A 20,420-nucleotide genomic window follows, 5' to 3' on the forward strand; every position below is an offset into this window, starting at 1 on the left:
GAGCCTAAGGGTTTAGCTTGTCAAGCAGCATTCTAGGGGAAGGGCTTCTGCACTGCTGTGAAGTTCCTGTGTGATGGCAGACCCCTTATGAGAACGGGGCCCGTCCAGACATGATCCCTCTTTCCAAATGGCTAGCTTGATTTCTAGGTTTCTTGTTCCAAGAATGATCATGCAAAACCTGCTCAAAATTATGCTTCAGATGCATGTAAGCAGATGCAGAAATACAAAATAAGCAAGCGAAGGACATTAAATTATGGACTCAAGTACATGGCTGTGCCACAGTGCTTCTTCTCCATGCTCCAGGTCCCCAGAGCAGCACACTGATTAACACCTTCTTAAAGGCCTGCAACACTGTGAAAATGAGTAAATCATGTTACACAAACACGACACTAAAATGAGAGCTAGAAAGGAAAAAAGGCATTCATCTTCATCAGGATGGGAATGAGCAAACACATAAACACTGAGCACACACAGAAAGCATCTTAAAAAATAAAATAATGAACAGCTACTAAGTGAGAATTCCAGGAAAACATACCATGCAATCTTGCAATTAATGCAACCTTAATTGAGGATTTCCTAAGTTCAGAGCATATAACTATACTTCTTAAGTATTCCTTTTGTACAGTGTTGCTGTACACATGACACTGACTTACAACTCCAGTGTCTCTCAACCAATTCTGAATATTTGGGACAGATATTTGCATGATGTTATACAGATTTATGGAGGACCAAGAACACATATGCTACACTTGGTTTGTACCCGTTTCCAAAATGGAAGCAAACCAGGCATACCAGTTTTGTAACATTTTACATAAGCAGTTATTCTTCTCCTGGAGATTCAAATGAAGGAAAGTGGCATAGGATTTTAGCAAGACTCACGCACTTATTACACTCATACAAGATCTAACACATTGGGTCTTGTCTCCAGCTATGCCTTTTCCACAAAATAAATTACTTAATGCAGGTTCCTTGTAGAATTTGATCTCCCATGCCCAGACTTGTTCTCTTTACCCTTGTAGAATCAAAAGTCGTGGATGCCATTTTCCTCCCCATCTTTTCTGAAAAGCGCTCAGTAAGTTAAATATGCATGAAATTAAAGGCACACTTTTAGCATCATCTCTAAAGAAAATCCTCCAAATTCCTCCCCCAAGAAAAACAACACACCCTTGCTTAGGATTATCTGTTTATTTATTTCAGTTAAAACAAACATACAATGTTTCATTGAAACTGTGTTGCTGGCCACCAGTCTAGCCAGCAACTGTAGCTAGGCAGTTGGCCTCTCGCAGTAAGGCGGTATTTACATATGTACACGGATGTACCGCGGGATGCGCGACGTTGGCGGCCTAACCAGCGTTAGATCGCAGAGGTGGTTAACTTGCTGCATTCAGGAAATCGAAACATCCATGGTAAATTTTAGAGAGAAAGTACACATGAACCTGAACAATGCTTTCTATGGACCCAAGTGATTCCGGTGTTTATTGCAACATATACATTTGTAATAAATACAGTCTTAGTGTTTTCTTACACGCCTTAGGCATAACACACTCCTTTCATCTCTGTAAGCATTACACTTTGTTGAAAAAGGCTCTTTCCTTTGACAGCTGTTACACAGATGTACAACATGGACAACTCCTTGAAATGCTGTAACAATCAGTAATGAGAGAGGAATATATACATAAATCCTGGACTCCAAACCTACATTATATACATTATACTTACACTATATACACACATACAATTTATGTACATAGACTATCATAAATATTGAAAAATAGTTTTAGTTTTAATGGATTAATGCTTTATAAATAACATGTTACATTTATGACTGAAATATCATGGAAGACAGTAATGTCTAACTGAGGTGACAGAACAGTGGTTTAATACTGAAGCTGCTCTTTTAGGTGGTTTGTAACGTAGGTAACTTTAAACAGACAGGTTTGGAAAATAATCATAAAACAAAAAATCAGATGTTGGAAATCGACCCAGCCAAGTGGAACTCAACTGTTGCAGGTGGAGAGTCAGTCATCAAATTATATAACACATAATGTATAATCTGGAAATTGCTACATTCAGAGAATTAGTGACATGTACAATACACTATGAGGTGTCATCACAAAAATCTTCTTCCCTTCTGGTTGCCAAGAAGGACTTTGTAGTAACTTCTCACTTACGACTCCTTCCTCTTCTATGGTTGCTGCGAGAAAGGAGGATATTTCTCACTTTCTTTCCTCTTTTTAAAGGGAAGAACTTCATCCCTTATGTGCTACAAATTGCTCAAAGGTAGACAACATTTTAATCTCCTTCCACCTTTGTACATTTGTGGAGGAAGAAGAAAAGCTGCCAAAGTACTGAGGAGGCACGTGCTCAGCACTTCTGTGGAGATCAGGTAACATGGGATAGTTAGCCATGGATGTACAGTACCTGAGGCAGAGAAGTACCTACAGAGCATTAATCAGTGCTGACTCCAGGATCATTAATTGCCAGTTGAGTACCACCGAATTAATAATACAAATAACACATGAGGAATCTAACTTGTCATTACAGTTTTACACTATATTCTGTGACCAGTACTTACAGTCATGCAGAAGTATCAATACAAAATACCTGCAGTTGTTTTTCCATAGATTTTAAATGGCTGGGCAGAGCTTGACATTATCTGCCAAATGGTGACTATTGTTTAGATTTATTTCTGATTAATTCTACAAGAGCAAAAAAGTCTCAGGCACTGTTTAATCAATGGATTACAGGCCTTTACTCGGTCTTTCTGACACGATGACTGAGTGGGACTTCATAAATCAGATTTTTAAAGCATCATGTCAGATGAAGACAGCTGACCACACTGCCATGACTATTTCATTAATAATCTCTATCTAGGCTTTTGTACCCAATATTGCTGTTTGAGAACCTCTTATAAGCCAAGTACGCTGTTATACAAATGCTACCTCTCTTCAACCTGGGACAAGAATGAAAGAGCAAACATGCACTAGAAACAAAATAGTTCATCACAACCATACAGCACCTGTTTCATCAGCTAGGGCTCATTAGAAACATATCTATTTCTGAAGCAAACAAGTATGAGATGACTATCCAGTCTATGAGGTTATCTTTAATACTACTATACAGTATAAATTGGAAGAGGAATCCCAGTTGCGTATGTGAAGAGAGTTTGTACCAAGCACGAAATATTGGTGCAGTTATTTTGTGGATTTGACTCAGAAACAGAATAATCAAGTAATTCAAAATCCAATAATGGATGAGGAATTTGAGAAATACTGTACAGTTTTTAAATATTATACAACTAGAAGACTACATTAGGACTTTTTTGTTTTCCTACAGAGTGTTTCAAGATAGATTGGATAGAAAAAAATCCCAACAAACATTGTTACAACTGACAATGGACCTTATTAATAACAGGAACTTGAGGAGGGAGTTTTGTATTAATGGCATCGTATGCTCTGGTGCCATTCAGTTTCTAACTACAATAGGAAAAAAAAACCCAAAAAGCAAAAACCCCGACCCTGTTTTACTCAATTGCACTACTGAGTACCTCAAGAAGGAAAATGTTAATGCCATCTTTACAATTTTAGATTACCTACGCTTTTCTCAAATGTACCCTTTTATAAAGGGTGGGTTTTTTTCAAGTTTGAAAATTTGCATTTCCACACCATTTTTGGTAACTAGTTACTTACGTAAGTCTGAAATGATTTTCAGGATTATTTTCTCTAAGGGAGCTTCATGGGAAGCATTTAGTATCAGAAAATTTTGACCTGAATTGGCTTATTTTCTGTTTTGGTCATTAGAAGCATTTTTAAAATAAAATTTCTTCTAATTATGCCTCTACAGAATTATAAAGTATGTTGAGTGGGAAAGGACCCATCAGAATCACCACATCCAACTCCTGGCCCAGCACAGTGCACTCCAAGAACTACACCATGTGCGTGAGAGCTGTACAAACACTTCTTGCACTCTGTCAGGCTTGGTGCTGTGACCACTTTCCTGGGGAGCCTGTTCCAGTGCCCCACCACCCTCTGGGTAAAAAACCTTTTCCTGATATCCAACCTAAACCTACCCTGACTCAGCTTCATACCCTTTCTTTGGGTCCTGTCACTGGTGACATGAGTGAAGAGATCAAGAAAGTCAAACTAAGTTTAATTTAGGACACTAATTAAATATTTTTCTGAGCTCTTCTATGTTATTTTTTTCATTCTTTTTAGAAAAATGTTTCTTAAAGTCAAAATAGTGCTTTTGAGGTCCATAAGAATTTTTGGTACAAAAAATAATAGCGTTTCTCTCTTTCTCTCGCTCTCTCATTGGTTATTTAAACACTTTGCTGTAAATTAAAGAGTTCTTTCTCACATCAAATGGTTCCATTAGGCACATTCAAGTAAAATAACAAAATATCCAAGTAACAATGACGAAAGCCAAACATGGCTTGATAAAAGTCTACAGAGAGTTCTGTCCATTCTCTGGAATGGAATAAAGTTGTCACTTCCTTCAGCCAGACACTCACGTGGTTTGATGTCAATATCCACTTCCATCATGCAGAACAGTTTCTTAAAGACAGAGTTCAGATATTCTACAATCAGAAGAACCATCAACAAAGAATCTGCCTTTTAAAGGAAGCTGAATAGCTCGTTTTCATTCCCAGCAGGTATCTGAGTGAACACTGGCATCTGAAGTGGTGTGTTAGAGATTAAACCAGGGCAGTTAATGGCCATCAGATTTAACATTCTGGATCCAGTCTAGAATAATCAGTGTCATACACCCAGTCATCACAAGTATACCACTTAGAAAGAAGAATGAAGCCTGAAAAAGAAAACAAAAAAGAAGTATTTCAGTGCTATGACACTGTTAGTAAAACACAACATACACCTATAAATTCACGCCCATTTACTAGCACAAATGCCATTGCTCACAGAGGACAAAGTAAGAGAGACAAGAGATCAGGCCAATGACAAGGAGCTAAGTATCTATCTTTCTCGTATTTGGGGTCCTTTCTCAAATCAGAAAATACATTTATTTTCAGTATAGCAGACCTCACCCTCAACTAAGGGAAATGAATGTAGATGCTGATACCAGTCAGGCTATGCCACTGTGCTAACTTGACTGTCTCAGTATATCTGATTGCATTATGAGTCAGTATGTCTATGATTAGTAAGGGCACCAAGAATAATCAAGATAACCCAAACAACTGGCAGAAATTAGCTTTTATGTGGAAAACTATGTAAATAAGTCTTAAAAGAATATTTGAAGAATGTTAAGGTTTTTAAAATACGGTTTTTATGATATTCCGTTGAAATCTGGTTCTTAGCAGCAACAGAATGGCCCAGCTACTGTTGAGATTTGGGGCCAGGGGCTGAGATAAGTCACTGAAGAGAACTGAGTCTTGTGATGGCCAGTTCCTTGGTTTTGAGTTCCTACGCAGCTCCTTGCAACTATGCAAGATAACATTAAATGCAAATTCAATGACTACTTTCACCAGGACTTTAAAATTCATAAATCATGAAGAAGATACTTAAATTTTTTGTTTTGAATTAGTAAGCAAGTGTAGCTACATATTTGTCTGTACATACCCCAATCTTTTGCACTGACTTCATTGGTTCCTTCTTCACTAATTTGATATAGAAGGCAGAAGGAAGTATAAAGATCAGCATGGCAGCCGCCGAAGCACCTGTAGAGGAAAAAGCATGGAAATAAATATTCATAAACAGTAAATATACTCATATACAGAGTAAATATACTCTAATTAGACTGGAACTGCTTTTTCTGAAATGTGAAAGAGTGCTTGATCTGACAAGCAAAAGCTTACCAATGAATCCAAAGATGTCTCGAATAGTAGGGACAAAGATAACGAGCATGTTGGTAAATGCCAGGAGAGAGACAGTAATGGAACAATGACGCCACCAACTGAACTCCTTCCCTGCCCACAGCAGCTGGGTAATGGAACTGCGGATCTTGGGAAGAGAGGGGGAAAAAAAAAAAGACAGCTTAGCCTTCATTTTGGAAGACAGTGATTTGTAACCTGAATTAGACCTTCCTTCTGAAAGTATTTTAACATCATTTTTCTGAATGCTTCAGATTTTAATAGAAGGTGAAAGATGAAAGTAATATGGAGAAAAAACCAAGGAAAAGTATCTGGTTTGAACAAAAATTGCAGGAAATTTTGTAACATCTAGGGATGCTGCTCAACAGTATACACATAAATGGCCAGATTGCCTCCACAAGGTATGCACAAAAACATGCTGGCTTTTGTAAGCTTTTTTATAGAGGGGAAATCTGTTTCATTTCCCCAATATAACCATACTAGGAAAACAATATAACTGAATATATTTGTATCTACTGCTTAGTAAATATTACATATTTACTGAATTAACAGTATAGCTATAATTTATCAGGTTTATCAGAATAAGTTTCCTTTTTCAGTTAAAAGAAAATCTCTTCAGTTTTTCAATTAATAAACAGGAGTTGCCAAATCAGTAAATGACTGCAGCAGTATACAGGTGTTAAAAAAAAAATTACTTACAGGGAAAATAACTACAGGTACAGTGAGGGTTACAGCCATAAGTACAGCAAGACGCACAATAAGAAGGAGAACATCAGCACCCAGATAAGCAGAGTAGGTGTGAAGCAGTTCTGGTTCAACTTTTCCTATAAAGAAAACAGTATTTTAGTTAGATTTGGTTGACATACTTCTTAAACATGTGCTTCTGCTCTAAATTCCATGCAAATTTTACAGTTACATCATCAATATGAACTGAAAGCCTTGAGAGCTCCTGTAGGAATGTATCCATTTTACACAGGGATAACTTGGAGGCACGGAATCTAGTTTAATCCAATTTTAATCCTATGTCTTGGGCCTAATTCTATTACAGATTTCCTTTAGGGTGTGCACTTCCAGAAGTACTAAAAAAAAAAAAAAATCCCAACTAACAGCATATATTTAGAATGCACAGTAAATGCTTGCTTGTTCTATTTTTAAAATAATACTGTGAGTTTGCAGAACATAAATAATTTAAAGAAAGCAGAGAGGCAATATTCACCGTAAAATGTCAAGTATCCAAAGAGAGCAGCCAACAAATACATGAGGAACATGGCAAAAAAAGACACATAGGACACATTCATCATTCTTTTACGGCTTCGGCTGTAAGAAAAAGTAACATTGTCAGTAGTGAGAACATACTGTTTCATACTGTATTTGTTTGTTCAGTGAAATTACAGATAGATATCTAACACTTACCCTTTCAGTTCTTCATAAATAGGAAGAATTGCAGGATGGCAGACAAAGGAAAATGTTAGGATCGGGACAGCATAAACAGTCTGGAAAAAAAAAAAAAATGTTTCTTAAGTATCTCAACAGACATTAGAAATTTGCTGTACAAAATCATCACGAGATTCTTCAGTTTTGGCCTTATTAGGTGATAAAGACCAGCTATTTTTTTACAATGGAAACTTCAGAAAAAGTTTAAACAAGTTCATATTTTCTTAAATCCAAATCCTGAGGTACCAAATAGTCTCAAATGTCACTAAAGTCCATGGTGAGCTGAATGTATTTGCATTCAAAATCACGTTCAGCAACTCACAGGCTTAAGCCATTAGATCTTGAACTTGGTATTGAGTATTACACATGGAGATTCATCACTGTAATTGGGAGCATTCATGAGTCAAGAATTTGTGACTAGGAATAAGTCAAACATCCTATTTGCACACTTCTACAATTTTCTTCATGTTCTTCTGCAATCTACTTTTTAAAATGCTTCACTAACTTCCTTGAGAAAACTTGAGAAATGCTGTGCTAAAGAATGAGAGATGTATTTTTTGCCACTCAAACAGGCACTTCAAGCTCCTATAATTTCTGTGTATTTGGCATGTGGGAAAACCCAGTCTGCATGAGGTAAACAGTGCCCAAGTCTACTGGAACAGAAAGTCTCAACACATCCCAATTTTAAAGCTGGGCAACTGCTTGGAGGAAAAATTATCTAATTTATCTGCTACATACTTAGTGTCAGTTATTCTCAACAGAGTATCTGATTTTTTGGTCAGTTACCTGTGAATTGAAGATGAAATATTTTGGCTTGCACATATCCTCATTTGTTATATTTTCAGTTACCAAAGGTGCCACTGTTGCATTAAATAATGTCACGTTCATGATGACGCTGTCCGTAGGACAAGGAATCTGAAACATCTTCCAAATTACCTAGAAATAAAGCCATGCGTTTATTACTTTGACTAATGCAAGATGTGAAAATTTTTAGAAACTGCTTAATTTCGCTTTGAAATGCAGTTTTACAAGCACTGTAAAGTTTACAAGATTATACTTACAACAATCAGAAAGAAGACCATGCAAAGTAAGGAAAAGCCACTGGTATAGCCCAGATACCCTGTGATCAAGAAAGATAAAAAAAATCTAAGATATAATTAACAGAAACATCATTCAAGTCAAAACATAACAACAAAATATATTCTGTCAAGTGATCTCTTTAGACTGTCATTTCCTTAGCATTACACAGAACAAATTAATTATTCACTGACTTTCTGCTAATCCCGACCCAGATCTGAAGGTTCTGAAAGACATATTAGGGTCTGTACATACAGCAAGTCTGTAATGTTAAACTTTTTAACTTACAAGAAAAAGAAGCAAACTAAAAAACCCCACAGCAACAACTATATAAATGGTTTTTTGTATACTAAGAATGATATATGATTAATTTTAATAGCATGCACTATCAGATAACTTAGCCTTTTTCCTTCTGCTTTTACTGATTTACTTCTAGAAAATAGTAATTTGAGAGAGTAATTCACATTGAGACTCTCAGTTATTTAAGTTCCACTACAGGATTCCCTGAATAAACTGCCTGTTAACTGAATTATTGACATACATCACTGAATTACAGCCATTTCAGATAAAGCATCTGGCATGAATATTCTGTTACTCCTCAGGATCTAAAATGAGAAGATACTGCCCAGAGTTAGCAGCCCTACTCTTTGAAGGCTTTTACAGGGTAGGTGGTAACAATCTTGTATTATTTCACCATTGACCAAAATAGGTCCAACTTTGGGATAAGAGCAGAAACAGAAGGTTACTGTTAGGCTTCATTCTAAAGGCATGCTATCTGCTGTCCTTTCATCTTCCACAAGCACAGCTGTAATTTAGCATACTTGTCTTGGTTTTTTTTTTTTTCCTTTCTTCAAGGAGACTGACAGTAACTACCTAAATACTAATTAATCCCGAGAGACAAGTTTGGAGACAGCTGCTAATTCATACAGCATTTCAAGACTCAAACATTGCATCAACACATTTCCCCACAGTGCTTCCAATGGGTTTTTATTTTGATTGCTCTCTACTACTTACCTAGATTTTTCAGCAGGGACAGGGGAAGAATGAGAATGACAGACACCAGCAGCACTAAATAGTCACCATTGAGATACCATTCTCTGTAGAAAAGAAGGTAATATTTGTAAGTAACTAAGTATTTAAAAATTGCATTTGCAGTTTAGTCTTCCCTCTTATTTTCTACAACATATGGCTCCTTTAAAAAATGCTCAACCTGATGTCACAAATGACAGCATTTAATTTCCTATATGGACCTAACACCCTACAATAGCTTCTTATCTCACCCCAAACCTGCATTGTGCCTTTCCTTTAGTGTCCTTTTATAAAAATAATAACATCTGGAAGTCAGAAAAGTAAATGATTGGTTAGAAAAAAGTGGGATCAATCACAGAAAAAATATAATTTTCTTAAGTGCTGGTTCCCAACTCTCCAGATATGTTAGAATATTGCAGGGCCCCAGCAAGGTTTCAATTTTTAATAGAAATAAAATTCTGCTGGGTGCCCTGTAGGAATTAAAGAAAAACGGGTGAGGGCTGAAGGTAAGGCAATAGCTCAAGCCCACTGGCTGAGAAAACTCCAACAAGCACTGGGAGTCTCTTGGAGGCACATTTCGTCCCTTTCAGTAGGGAAAACATGGTAAAAACTTCAGAAGCTTTTTCCTTCAGAACATTTCTGCCATTTTTTCTGTAAGAAGCAGCAACTATTTTTTCACAAAACATTTTTGAGCATTAGAAGATTATCATATTTTTTGAAATACAAAACAAAGTCCTACAGGACCATCCTACATGCTTTAAGCAATTAAAGTAACACTAAGTTACACACTTATTCCCAAGTATTTATACTTTACATCCTATTATGATATCATTTAACAGTATTTATTTTAAAATGGACTGTATACTATTTAGGTAAAAAAAAAAAAATTGAAATTTTTATATGCAAACTGAGTTGCTGAATTATAGCCTTTTTTATGGTAATGGAAATATGGAATAATTAACAGACTTGCTCTGGATTTACATAGTAAATACAAAAATGATGCAATCATCTCTTTCCTCAGTTTTACCTGGGATAACTAGATATAAAAAAGGAGTATTTTAAAAACTTCAGATGTATCGGGCATTAACACCATACACCTTTTGTTGTCTTTTTTTTAAATACAGTAGACTTGTGGCAAATTTAAAGGAAATCACAACAAAGAAATTTCTTGCAGTTGATACAATCACAAGAACATGCACTGCTATTGTGCATACCATAGAGAGGCCATCAGGACTTTCAGATCAAGGACTTCAAAGTTTTTTCCGTCCTGAAGAGTAAAGAATGGGATTGTGCAGTTTTAAAACATAGCCAAGTACTTTAGAAGTTGCTAAACAAATTTTAATAATGGAGCTAGTATTTACAATATTGTCTCAGAAGTCCAGAAGTTCTTTTACAGTAAGCATTATTTTGGGACACTTAAACATGTAAGTGCTTACATTTCGGGCCCCAGGCTGCCAGAGTGGAATCCATGCCAATGGTAGCCACCCAGACTCCCCTAAGCAATGCACGGAGAGAGTCAGTTAAATGGGGTTCACGATTGCCAGAGCACTGAGAAAATATTTACTTTAAATCAGTGTACAGCTACCTAGTGCCAGCCAACAAGAAAACATTGAAAATACAGATCTCAATTTCTTAATTTTCTCTGCCAGAATTGCAGAGCAGCAGCTGTATCCAGAGAGATTCACAGACTTTATCTTTCCCTCTTGAATTGCAACCAGTTTTGAATTCTTTACTGAAGATGGGACAGTTAAAAAATATTTGCCTCCGAGCCCCCTTCCAAATACTGGCTACTCCAGGGGCTCTCTTAAGAATCGAAAAATATGGACTTGAATTCAGCCAAAGGAGAGAAATTAAGCTTCCCAGCAAAGAATTTGTAAACATAACACCACTAAGTAAACAGGGTAGGTGCAGTATTTGAGTACATTTTAAAAAAATGAAAAGAAAGAAAAAAAATATGGCTAGCACTGTTATTATGACAGTATCTATCAGCAAGCTGAATGAACACCACCAAATGGCTTGAACCCCTTGGGGAACACGGCAGAAAAATGCCTACCTTCTGAACTCAGGCTTAGGTGTAAGTTGGAGTCTTGAGCTGCTCAGCCCTCTCAAGACTGGGACACTTCAGGACAAGGCACAGAAGTACAACTCTGAAGAGTGAGATTTATAGCACTTAACTCTATCCATCTGAACTCAGGCATCTTGTTTTTACACACCCTCTCAATACAGAGTGATACGATCAACTGTTCTTTGGAGACACACAAAATGTGTCTAAGTCAGGTGCGCCAAATGGATCACTACAGAGGATCACCCTTCTCCACTGATTGTACTAAGACCATTGTGATGACGAACTCAAAATATGGTTGGATAAAATGAATCCTCTTTTTAAAGCCAACCAGGAAAGCCAATCTGGAGTCAAGGTGTCTCCAGGGCAGGATGGCAAGGTGTCTACCACTCTAGCCTTCAGTATATGAATTCTGGTTTAGGTCAATGTTTAGTCTCCGAATCTTTTTGAGAACTGTTCCTTAAGACATTCCTTGCATAACTGCACCTTAGTCTTACATTTAATCATTTGCCACAACATTAATACTAGAAAACCAAATTAATCACATCAAACCATTTTGAATGCATAAAGAAAATAATAATAAACCAAAACAAAAAAACCAACCACAATCACATTTATCTTTCCTTATCAAGTGTATGTACTGACTGGTACATACATTAGCACTTACCTGATGTTCTTTACAGAACAGCTTTCTGCAATATGATGCAATACCTGTATTTTTCTACCCTTTTTCCAGGTCAGGCTGGATCTAAATGAAGTGAAGCACTCAGGGGAAGGGAAAACTTACTGTATCTCTGTCTGAATAAGAAGCTACCCTACGGTGTACCGAACGTGGTCTTCATATAAAAATATATACAGTCTCCGTATTTGTTTCTCCTAATAGTTTCTCTGATGAGGAGTTCTAACACCTACCCTGTGGTCTCTTCGATGTTCATAAATGTCTTGATGACCAATGGTAACTCATATTTCACTATGAAGAGGTAGCTTGACATAGCTGTAGGTGAATAACATCATAGATCATTACAAATATAGAATATGCCACACGATGCAAGAATCACATAACATGTTTCATAACTTCACTTGAACACAAGTAGTTAATGAACACATGTTGTGTGACAAACAAGTCTCCAAAAATAAGCAGGGAACAATTACTATTGACAGTACAGACGTTTTAAGATCTTGTCCTCACCTCCAATGTTCTGCATTGTAATTGATCCAGAAGCAGCAAGTTTTCCAGCCATACCAAAAGCCTTCATTCCCAACTGTTCATATAATAAAGATCCTAAAAGAAAATATGATATCCCATTGGAAGGGTGCATTTCAAGAAGATACCATAAGAAACAAATACTGCATATTTGTAAAACAGTAATTGCCATACCTCCTTCATTGGCAGTCTTCAAAAGAAGATGCACTGAATACAAAGAAAATATTGAGACAAACAGCAGGAGTATCCTGGGGGGAGAAAACCACACAAATTTGTAATAGCCATCAATGACTTCTTGTAACCCTATTAAATAAAGATGTATCAAATATAAACATTATCCATATTAAAATATTATTTGGGAAAAAGTAGATTCTAAGGGCTGTTAAAGTGTTCTGAAACTGTAAGTCTGTAAGTTAAAAGTGTTCTGAGAACCCAATTAATGCCATGTGTAGAAAGGATTTTATACTAAATTGCATTTAAGAGGCATACAAAGAAATTCTAATGTAGGCTTGAACAACGATTCTATTCAGTGTGAAGTGGCATAAGCAGCACCGAGTGTCAGGCTATTACACTTGGCTACATTTGACAATAAATAACAAAGTAGCAATGGGAATGTGTGCCGGTTGGGGGGAAGGTTGGCATCCTTGTAAGAAACTCTATTTTTCCCTGTCTTCCTGTCCTTGTTCAACACTGAGGCTAACTACAGCTGAAGTGAAGATTATCTCTTGGTCTTTAAAGAAATCAGCTTTTCAGCTTAAACCTGTGTTGGTTTTTTTTTTTTTTTGGTGTTTTTTTTTTGTTTTTGTTTTTTTTTAATGTAAAGATGAAACTGCAAAAGCCTTAAAGAATTGACTGAAAATTCAGAACTCAGTGGGAGCTGTGTTTTCAAATGGAAATACGCATCTATTGTCATTAAAAAAAATTCTTTCCTCAAAAGTTAACTCTTCAGATGTGCTTACATGGGAATCGCTAGTGGCTTGTTTATCTTCCCCACAGCTTTTACAGGCAATGCATATTATTTCCAGAAGCACATTTGCATCACCTAAAATTCAGGTCTCTCAACAACAAATCTCCCACAACAAATGCACTTCCTGGAGTGGCACGCTAGGGGGGACTTCTCGGCTGCTGGAGAACACAGTGGAAAATTACAAGGCATTAAAAAAAAAAAACCCTGGTCTTTCTTATACCAATACAAGCATTTTGCTTAATAGGAAACCTGAGAATCAGCATATTAAAAATGGCTTAAAAGGGCAAACTTCGCTTCCCAGAATACATTTCCTTTTGTGTCATTTTTAATGTCGGTAAAATTAGTAAATGCAGCACAAAGATCTGGAAACAAAAAGATCAGAGAAGTTTCACAGATCTGTGTAGGAAATTTATGTTACTGCCCCAATTCAACACTAACACATGCACACAAATAAACCTCTCTGTTTCTGACAGGTAGAGATTAAGTAGGATTTGACTCAGCCATCGGGTAGAAACAGCACAGCTGAGATGTGCCAGGGTTACGCTACTTTAAAACAGCACAGACCCTGGACCTCTCAGTCCTAACATGGAATGGCTGCCTACACTGCAGACAAGATCAGTCAGCAAACTCATCTTGAAGCTCACTCTGTTTCTGGCTTCCAAACCATTCTATTCATTTATTTAGTGCTGACACAAGTGACAAGTCACAGCACTTACACAAGTGTCTCCACAGTCTTCGAAGAACTTACTGCCCTAATCAACTGCATCTGGATCTGATTCTGTAACCTAGTTATTAAGGGATGCCTGTAATGCCCTCACTGTCATCATAAATCCTCAGCACCATCTGTGATTAACTGCTTTCCTGCCTCAGAACTGTACTATCTACAAGTTTTGAAAGGTAACAAGCTAGTTTATCTCTGAAACAGCACCAATGCAAATAGATCTGAATGCAGCATCTGGAAATAAAAAGCAACAAAACTGCCTCAGCATCCAATTGTTAAACTGACAGTTTTTAACATTTTTTTCCTCAGAAAAGAGGATCCCCGAAGTCTGTTCAAATAGCTAACCTTAAATTCTCTATTTTCCTCTCCTCAGAGACATTCTAATGTGCATTACATTGATTATTGTTCATGAGCTGCAGAACATCTTTAGAGCGTGAATATCTATTTTAGATTCATGCTAAGTCATCCATTCAGCTTAGCATCATCTAAGCAAGTGAAAATCTCAGTAAAAGACTAACAAATCACCATATGTTTAAAATCCTTTAGGTCAGAACTTCACACATAGGTAGTTTCCTCAGGAAACTTGAGCACCACCCGACACACTGTGAAACATCTGGAAGTAAATCTGACCTACTTTCTGGAAATCTGGCAGCAGAGTCAGGGAAATTTTGAACTAAACACTGCTCTTCACATGTTCTTGAACATTCAGCACATTCATCTATTTCCAGGATAAAACCATAAAGTTCCTTTAAACATATCCACGGATACTCATTTGCAGTCAAGCCACTGATACTACATGTTGAGCTGAATTGCCTCCAATACATGAAAAAATGTATTTTCCCAAGACATTTAAAAGCACTGTACATAACTGTATCCTTATGTCATTTCCAATTACATTACTGTAGCTCTGCCCCACACCTCAAAGCTTCTGCCAGTGTAGACAGGCCAATAAAGACAGGCTGGTTATTCCACATCCCTCCCTTGCAGGCAGACAGAAATTTTTATAGGTGTAACCCTGAAGAGAGTGAAAGCACAGCAATAAAACAGACTTCTTTATTGGTTAAGTACATTATAACTCTGTAGGCACAGTGATGTCAGCTGAGGAAAGCAAGACCACATCCCTGATTGGGACTTGGATAACAGAACTTTCAGGGGAAGTCTATCAGTTATTAATGGAGAAACTACAGCTAAGTCAAGTAAAATTCACTGTAAAATGTTTTCGAGGGTTGCAGAACTTGCAATGAATTGGTTTAATTTTTGCAGGTTCTTCTGATGTATCACAATCCTTAAATTTAAAACAAGCCTAAAATGCAATTCTGCACCTAAGAAAATGACTGGATGTTTTCTAGGAGTTTCATATTCTTACACCATGTATTTTTCCATTATAAATTACACACCAGAAATATGTTTTTTTTTTTTTGATTAATCAAAAGATACTTACACAAAAAGAGCAATTCCAGTGTTAGCCATGGCAAAAGAAAGACCAAGGATGCCACTACCCACAATAGCATTGCTCAGATTAAATACTGACATTCCAAAGGAAGTAGTACCCGGATGCTGAGGAAAGACGGATAGGTAATAATTAACAGAAAGTTATTACTCATCTCAGAATTAAAACAAACATAAAATTGGCAGTACATTTTTGTTTGTTTGTTTGTTTATTTGGAACGTCATCGCCGGGTACTTACATACTGAGTTTCGTATTTCTTCTTTCCAAGATTGGAGTCGAGCAAGAAATTTTGGTTTTCTGGATCAATATCCGCATAGTGGCTGCAAACCAACGTTACATCATTAGTGACTCTTAGAGGCAGCTCGCATATTCACTTTCCGATCAGCATTTCCAATCCGTTTCAAAGGGAAAAGGAAAAACCGATGGAATAACCCCGAAAGAACCACCCCACCTGCGACTGTGTCAGCGCGCGGAGCTGTGTCGCGCCCGTCTCCGGCCGCAGTGATTCCCGTGTTTCCGTAGGGATTTGCCGAGACACGCGGCACCGCCGGGTCCCCGGCCGGTGCCGCCCGCCGCGGGGAGCGCCCTCACCTCTTCATGGCAGCCGGCTTGGTGGGGTAGGGGTAGCTGAAGTCGTTGCTGTTGGAGCTGTAGCTGCTGCTGTCCTCGTCGGGCGAGATGTTGAACTTGCCCATCTCGGCGCTGCTCATGCTGGCGGGGCGGGGGTCGGGGCTCGGCGGCGGCCGCTCTTTTGTCCTTGCCGGCGGGACTCGCCGCGCCTGCCGAGGGGGCGGGAGGCGACGTCAGTGCCGCAGCGGGCGCGAGCCCGTCACGTGGCCCCGCGGCCCCCGCCCGCCGCCGCCGCCGAGTGGAAAAGTACCAGGCGCGCGGGGCGGGGGGCGCGCGGACAAAGGTGAGCCCCGCGCCGGGGCGGGGGCGCGCGGCTGCACCAAAAGACTAACAAATCACCATATGTTTAAAATCCTTTAGGTCAGAACTTCACACATAGGTAGTTTCCTCAGGAAACTTGAGCACCACCCGATACACTGTGAAACATCTGGAAGTAAATCTGACCTACTTTCTGGAAATCTGGCAGCAGAGTCAGGGAAATTTTGAACTAAACACTGCTCTTCACATGTTCTTGAACATTCAGCACATTCATCTATTTCCAGGATAAAACCATAAAGTTCCTTTAAACATATCCACGGATACTCATTTGCAGTCAAGCCACTGATACTACATGTTGAGCTGAATTGCCTCCAATACATGAAAAAATGTATTTTCCCAAGACATTTAAAAGCACTGTACATAACTGTATCCTTATGTCATTTCCAATTACATTACTGTAGCTCTGCCCCACACCTCAAAGCTTCTGCCAGTGTAGACAGGCCAATAAAGACAGGCTGGTTATTCCACATCCCTCCCTTGCAGGCAGACAGAAATTTTTATAGGTGTAACCCTGAAGAGAGTGAAAGCACAGCAATAAAACAGACCTCTTTATTGGTTAAGTACATTATAACTCTGTAGGCACAGTGATGTCAGCTGAGGAAAGCAAGACCACATCCCTGATTGGGACTTGGATAACAGAACTTTCAGGGGAAGTCTATCAGTTATTAATGGAGAAACTACAGCTAAGTCAAGTAAAATTCACTGTAAAATGTTTTCGAGGGTTGCAGAACTTGCAATGAATTGGTTTAATTTTTGCAGGTTCTTCTGATGTATCACAATCCTTAAATTTAAAACAAGCCTAAAATGCAATTCTGCACCTAAGAAAATGACTGGATGTTTTCTAGGAGTTTCATATTCTTACACCATGTATTTTTCCATTATGAATTACACACCAGAAATATGGGGGTTTTTTTTGATTAGTCAAAAGATACTTACACAAAAAGAGCAATTCCAGTGTTAGCCATGGCAAAAGAAAGACCAAGGATGCCACTACCCACAATAGCATTGCTCAGATTAAATACTGACATTCCAAAGGAAGTAGTACCCGGATGCTGAGGAAAGACGGATAGGTAATAATTAACAGAAAGTTATTACTCATCTCAGAATTAAAACAAACATAAAATTGGCAGTACATTTTTGTTTGTTTGTTTGTTTATTTGGAACGTCATCGCCGGGTACTTACATACTGAGTTTCGTATTTCTTCTTTCCAAGATTGGAGTCGAGCAAGAAATTTTGGTTTTCTGGATCAATATCCGCATAGTGGCTGCAAACCAACGTTACATCATTAGTGACTCTTAGAGGCAGCTCGCATATTCACTTTCCGATCAGCATTTCCAATCCGTTTCAAAGGGAAAAGGAAAAACCGATGGAATAACCCCGAAAGAACCACCCCACCTGCGACTGTGTCAGCGCGCGGAGCTGTGTCGCGCCCGTCTCCGGCCGCAGTGATTCCCGTGTTTCCGTAGGGATTTGCCGAGACACGCGGCACCGCCGGGTCCCCGGCCGGTGCCGCCCGCCGCGGGGAGCGCCCTCACCTCTTCATGGCAGCCGGCTTGGTGGGGTAGGGGTAGCTGAAGTCGTTGCTGTTGGAGCTGTAGCTGCTGCTGTCCTCGTCGGGCGAGATGTTGAACTTGCCCATCTCGGCGCTGCTCATGCTGGCGGGGCGGGGGTCGGGGCTCGGCGGCGGCCGCTCTTTTGTCCTTGCCGGCGGGACTCGCCGCGCCTGCCGAGGGGGCGGGAGGCGACGTCAGTGCCGCAGCGGGCGCGAGCCCGTCACGTGGCCCCGCGGCCCCCGCCTCCGCTTCCCCGCCCCGATAGCGGAGAGCAGACTGATGCAACACCGATGGGCGATTGTCACATCGGCTGCCGGAGCCTCCCGCCCCGCGGCTGTCCCCCCCTGTGTTTACCTCCCGCCTCCCCGCCGGCGACCCGACGGTCAACCCCGGTTTTCAACGGAAAAACGCAAAGCGGTGGCGGGACAGCGTCGCGCCGCAGTCGCTTTGCGGGTTTGCCACCTTTCTGGGATGCAACGTCGGCGCATCCCTACGCGCGTCTCGGCGGAGCCCGGCAGGGTCTTGGCGACAAGCCGAGGCGCTGCCACCGGACAAAAGCGCGAAGGACGAGCCGTGCTCCGTCCAAAAAGTAACCCCGTTCTTCTTGGCGGCCCGGTAACAGCCAGCCCCTGCCATACCTTCTACGCACGAGCTTGAAAGCGAAGGTCTCTCCCGAAGCCTCGGAATAACGAGATTCTCCTGTCTCCGCTGCTACTTCTTGCAAGGGAAAAAAAAGCCCTTAACTATGAAATGTCAGCGAAAACAAGCCCCTAGATAAATAAAGGTAGAAAAAAAAATCGCGTAAAAAAGTCAGAGGTATCAAAAGGAAAGAAAATATCGCGTCTGTATCGCTCCGGCGTCCCTCCCGGTCTGACGGCCCCCTCGGGACGCCGCCGCTCTTCAGGCAGGAATGTGGGCGTGTCACGGCAGGGGCGCGGCGCCCGCCCGCCCGCTGCCGCGCCGCCCCCCGCCCTGCCCGACTGACCCCCTGCCGCCGCCCGGGCAGGGCTGGGGGGGCACAGGGGCGGGGGGGCGTCCCCGACTGAGGGCTGGGAGCCGGTCAGCGGCGGGCGCCCGGCGGGGGTCGGGAGCGCGGCCGCTAGCTCATGAGCCGAGCAGCTCCCCAGTGTTTACATTGGGGCACCGGTTTACGCGGCGGAGACAGGACGCTGCGGTGCCTGTCAAAAGCGCTCTGCCTGAGAGGCGCTTCTACCGGGCCAGTGCAGCATCCGCAGCGTGACTGCAGCACCCGGTGGCTACCGGTGCACCCAGCATCTGCCTCCCTCTTCCACCCCGCGCCTGCCTCCGGCGCGGGACGAGGTGCCACTGACCCTTCATAGCTCCTCGGTGCGGTCACTCGCTATTTTTAACACCCGCAGCAGCGCACGTGCAAGCCCGGAGCCCGAGGGCAGCCGGCAGACACCCCGAACGCTTCCTTCGGGAAGTGAATCGGAATGACAGACTGCCCCCAGTGATGTGATTCACGATAAACCCCATGTAGGGAAGAGAGGGGGAAACAGAACATCCTGCTTCCTTTTCCTCAGGTAACCACTCCAGAAGATTTGGAGAGCTTTGCTGCTCGGCCCCCCGTGGCAGCGGACGGCGGGGTGTCACTGTCCGCCGCAGCTCCTCACACGCACCGTGCAGGGACACAGCTCCGAAGGAGGCTTGACGGGGGGGGCCCGCTTGGCTGCTGTCTCTAGAGGGACAGGGGGGTGCACAGCAGCCTCCCCAGCTCCTGTGCTCGCAGCAGCAGCGCACTCCCACGCCCGGTCTGGTGCTGCCAGCCTCGAGCGTGGGGGATGCCCTGCCACCGAATCGTTTGACCCCCTGGGTTATTCCTCTCGCTCCCTTCTTCTGCAGCATCGAGAGCCCGTGGAGGGTGCGAGGGGCGGCTGCCTGTCTGCTGTGCCGGGGCAGCGGCGGCCGCCGGGACACGAGAGCAGTTCACACCGTCGAGGGACAGCGAATCCCACACCTCACCCCCGCTCCTCGGCCCACTGCAGTGCCCGCGGCTCTAACGAGGACACGAGCGTCCCCAGGGCTGAGACAGGCGGGAGGACGGTGGCTTTCCCCGCGACTGTCGCCGGGCCAGGCGGGCGGGAAGCGGGCGGGAAGGCGCCGGGCGGCGCGAGGCGGCGGCACCCGAC

The 20,420-nt window shown here is 41.3% G+C and overlaps 1 protein-coding gene across 4 annotated transcripts; it reads right to left on the reverse strand.

The window, feature by feature from the left end:
• Positions 1-1,170: 1,170 nt before the first annotated feature.
• On the reverse strand, positions 1,171-19,793 carry SLC38A2 (solute carrier family 38 member 2). 4 transcript variants are annotated; one of them, XM_041465698.1, is made up of 16 exons: positions 18,909-19,793; positions 18,253-18,440; positions 17,900-17,981; positions 17,653-17,768; positions 12,805-12,878; positions 12,616-12,708; positions 12,339-12,420; positions 9,350-9,432; positions 8,320-8,378; positions 8,045-8,194; positions 7,238-7,317; positions 7,041-7,141; positions 6,524-6,648; positions 5,810-5,954; positions 5,574-5,671; positions 1,171-4,806 (listed from the first exon to the last, which is right to left on the reverse strand). In XM_041465698.1, exons 2-16 carry the CDS (start codon positions 18,369-18,371, stop codon positions 4,708-4,710), a joined length of 1,506 nt encoding a protein of 501 aa, XP_041321632.1. In that variant the 5' UTR covers positions 18,372-18,440; positions 18,909-19,793; the 3' UTR covers positions 1,171-4,707. The 4 variants fall into 4 exon arrangements, with proteins under 4 accessions (XP_041321632.1, XP_041321635.1, XP_041321631.1 ...); XM_041465701.1 differs by lacking the exons at positions 18,253-18,440; positions 18,909-19,793 and adding an exon at positions 18,113-18,252; XM_041465697.1 differs by lacking the exons at positions 17,653-17,768; positions 17,900-17,981; positions 18,253-18,440; positions 18,909-19,793 and adding exons at positions 15,760-15,875; positions 16,007-16,088; positions 16,360-16,699.
• Positions 19,794-20,420: the final 627 nt, after the last annotated feature.

Source organism: Pyrgilauda ruficollis, unplaced genomic scaffold, assembly GCF_017590135.1.
Source record: "Pyrgilauda ruficollis isolate IOZ18807 unplaced genomic scaffold, ASM1759013v1 scaffold19, whole genome shotgun sequence".
Classification (NCBI taxonomy): domain Eukaryota; kingdom Metazoa; phylum Chordata; class Aves; order Passeriformes; family Passeridae; genus Pyrgilauda; species Pyrgilauda ruficollis.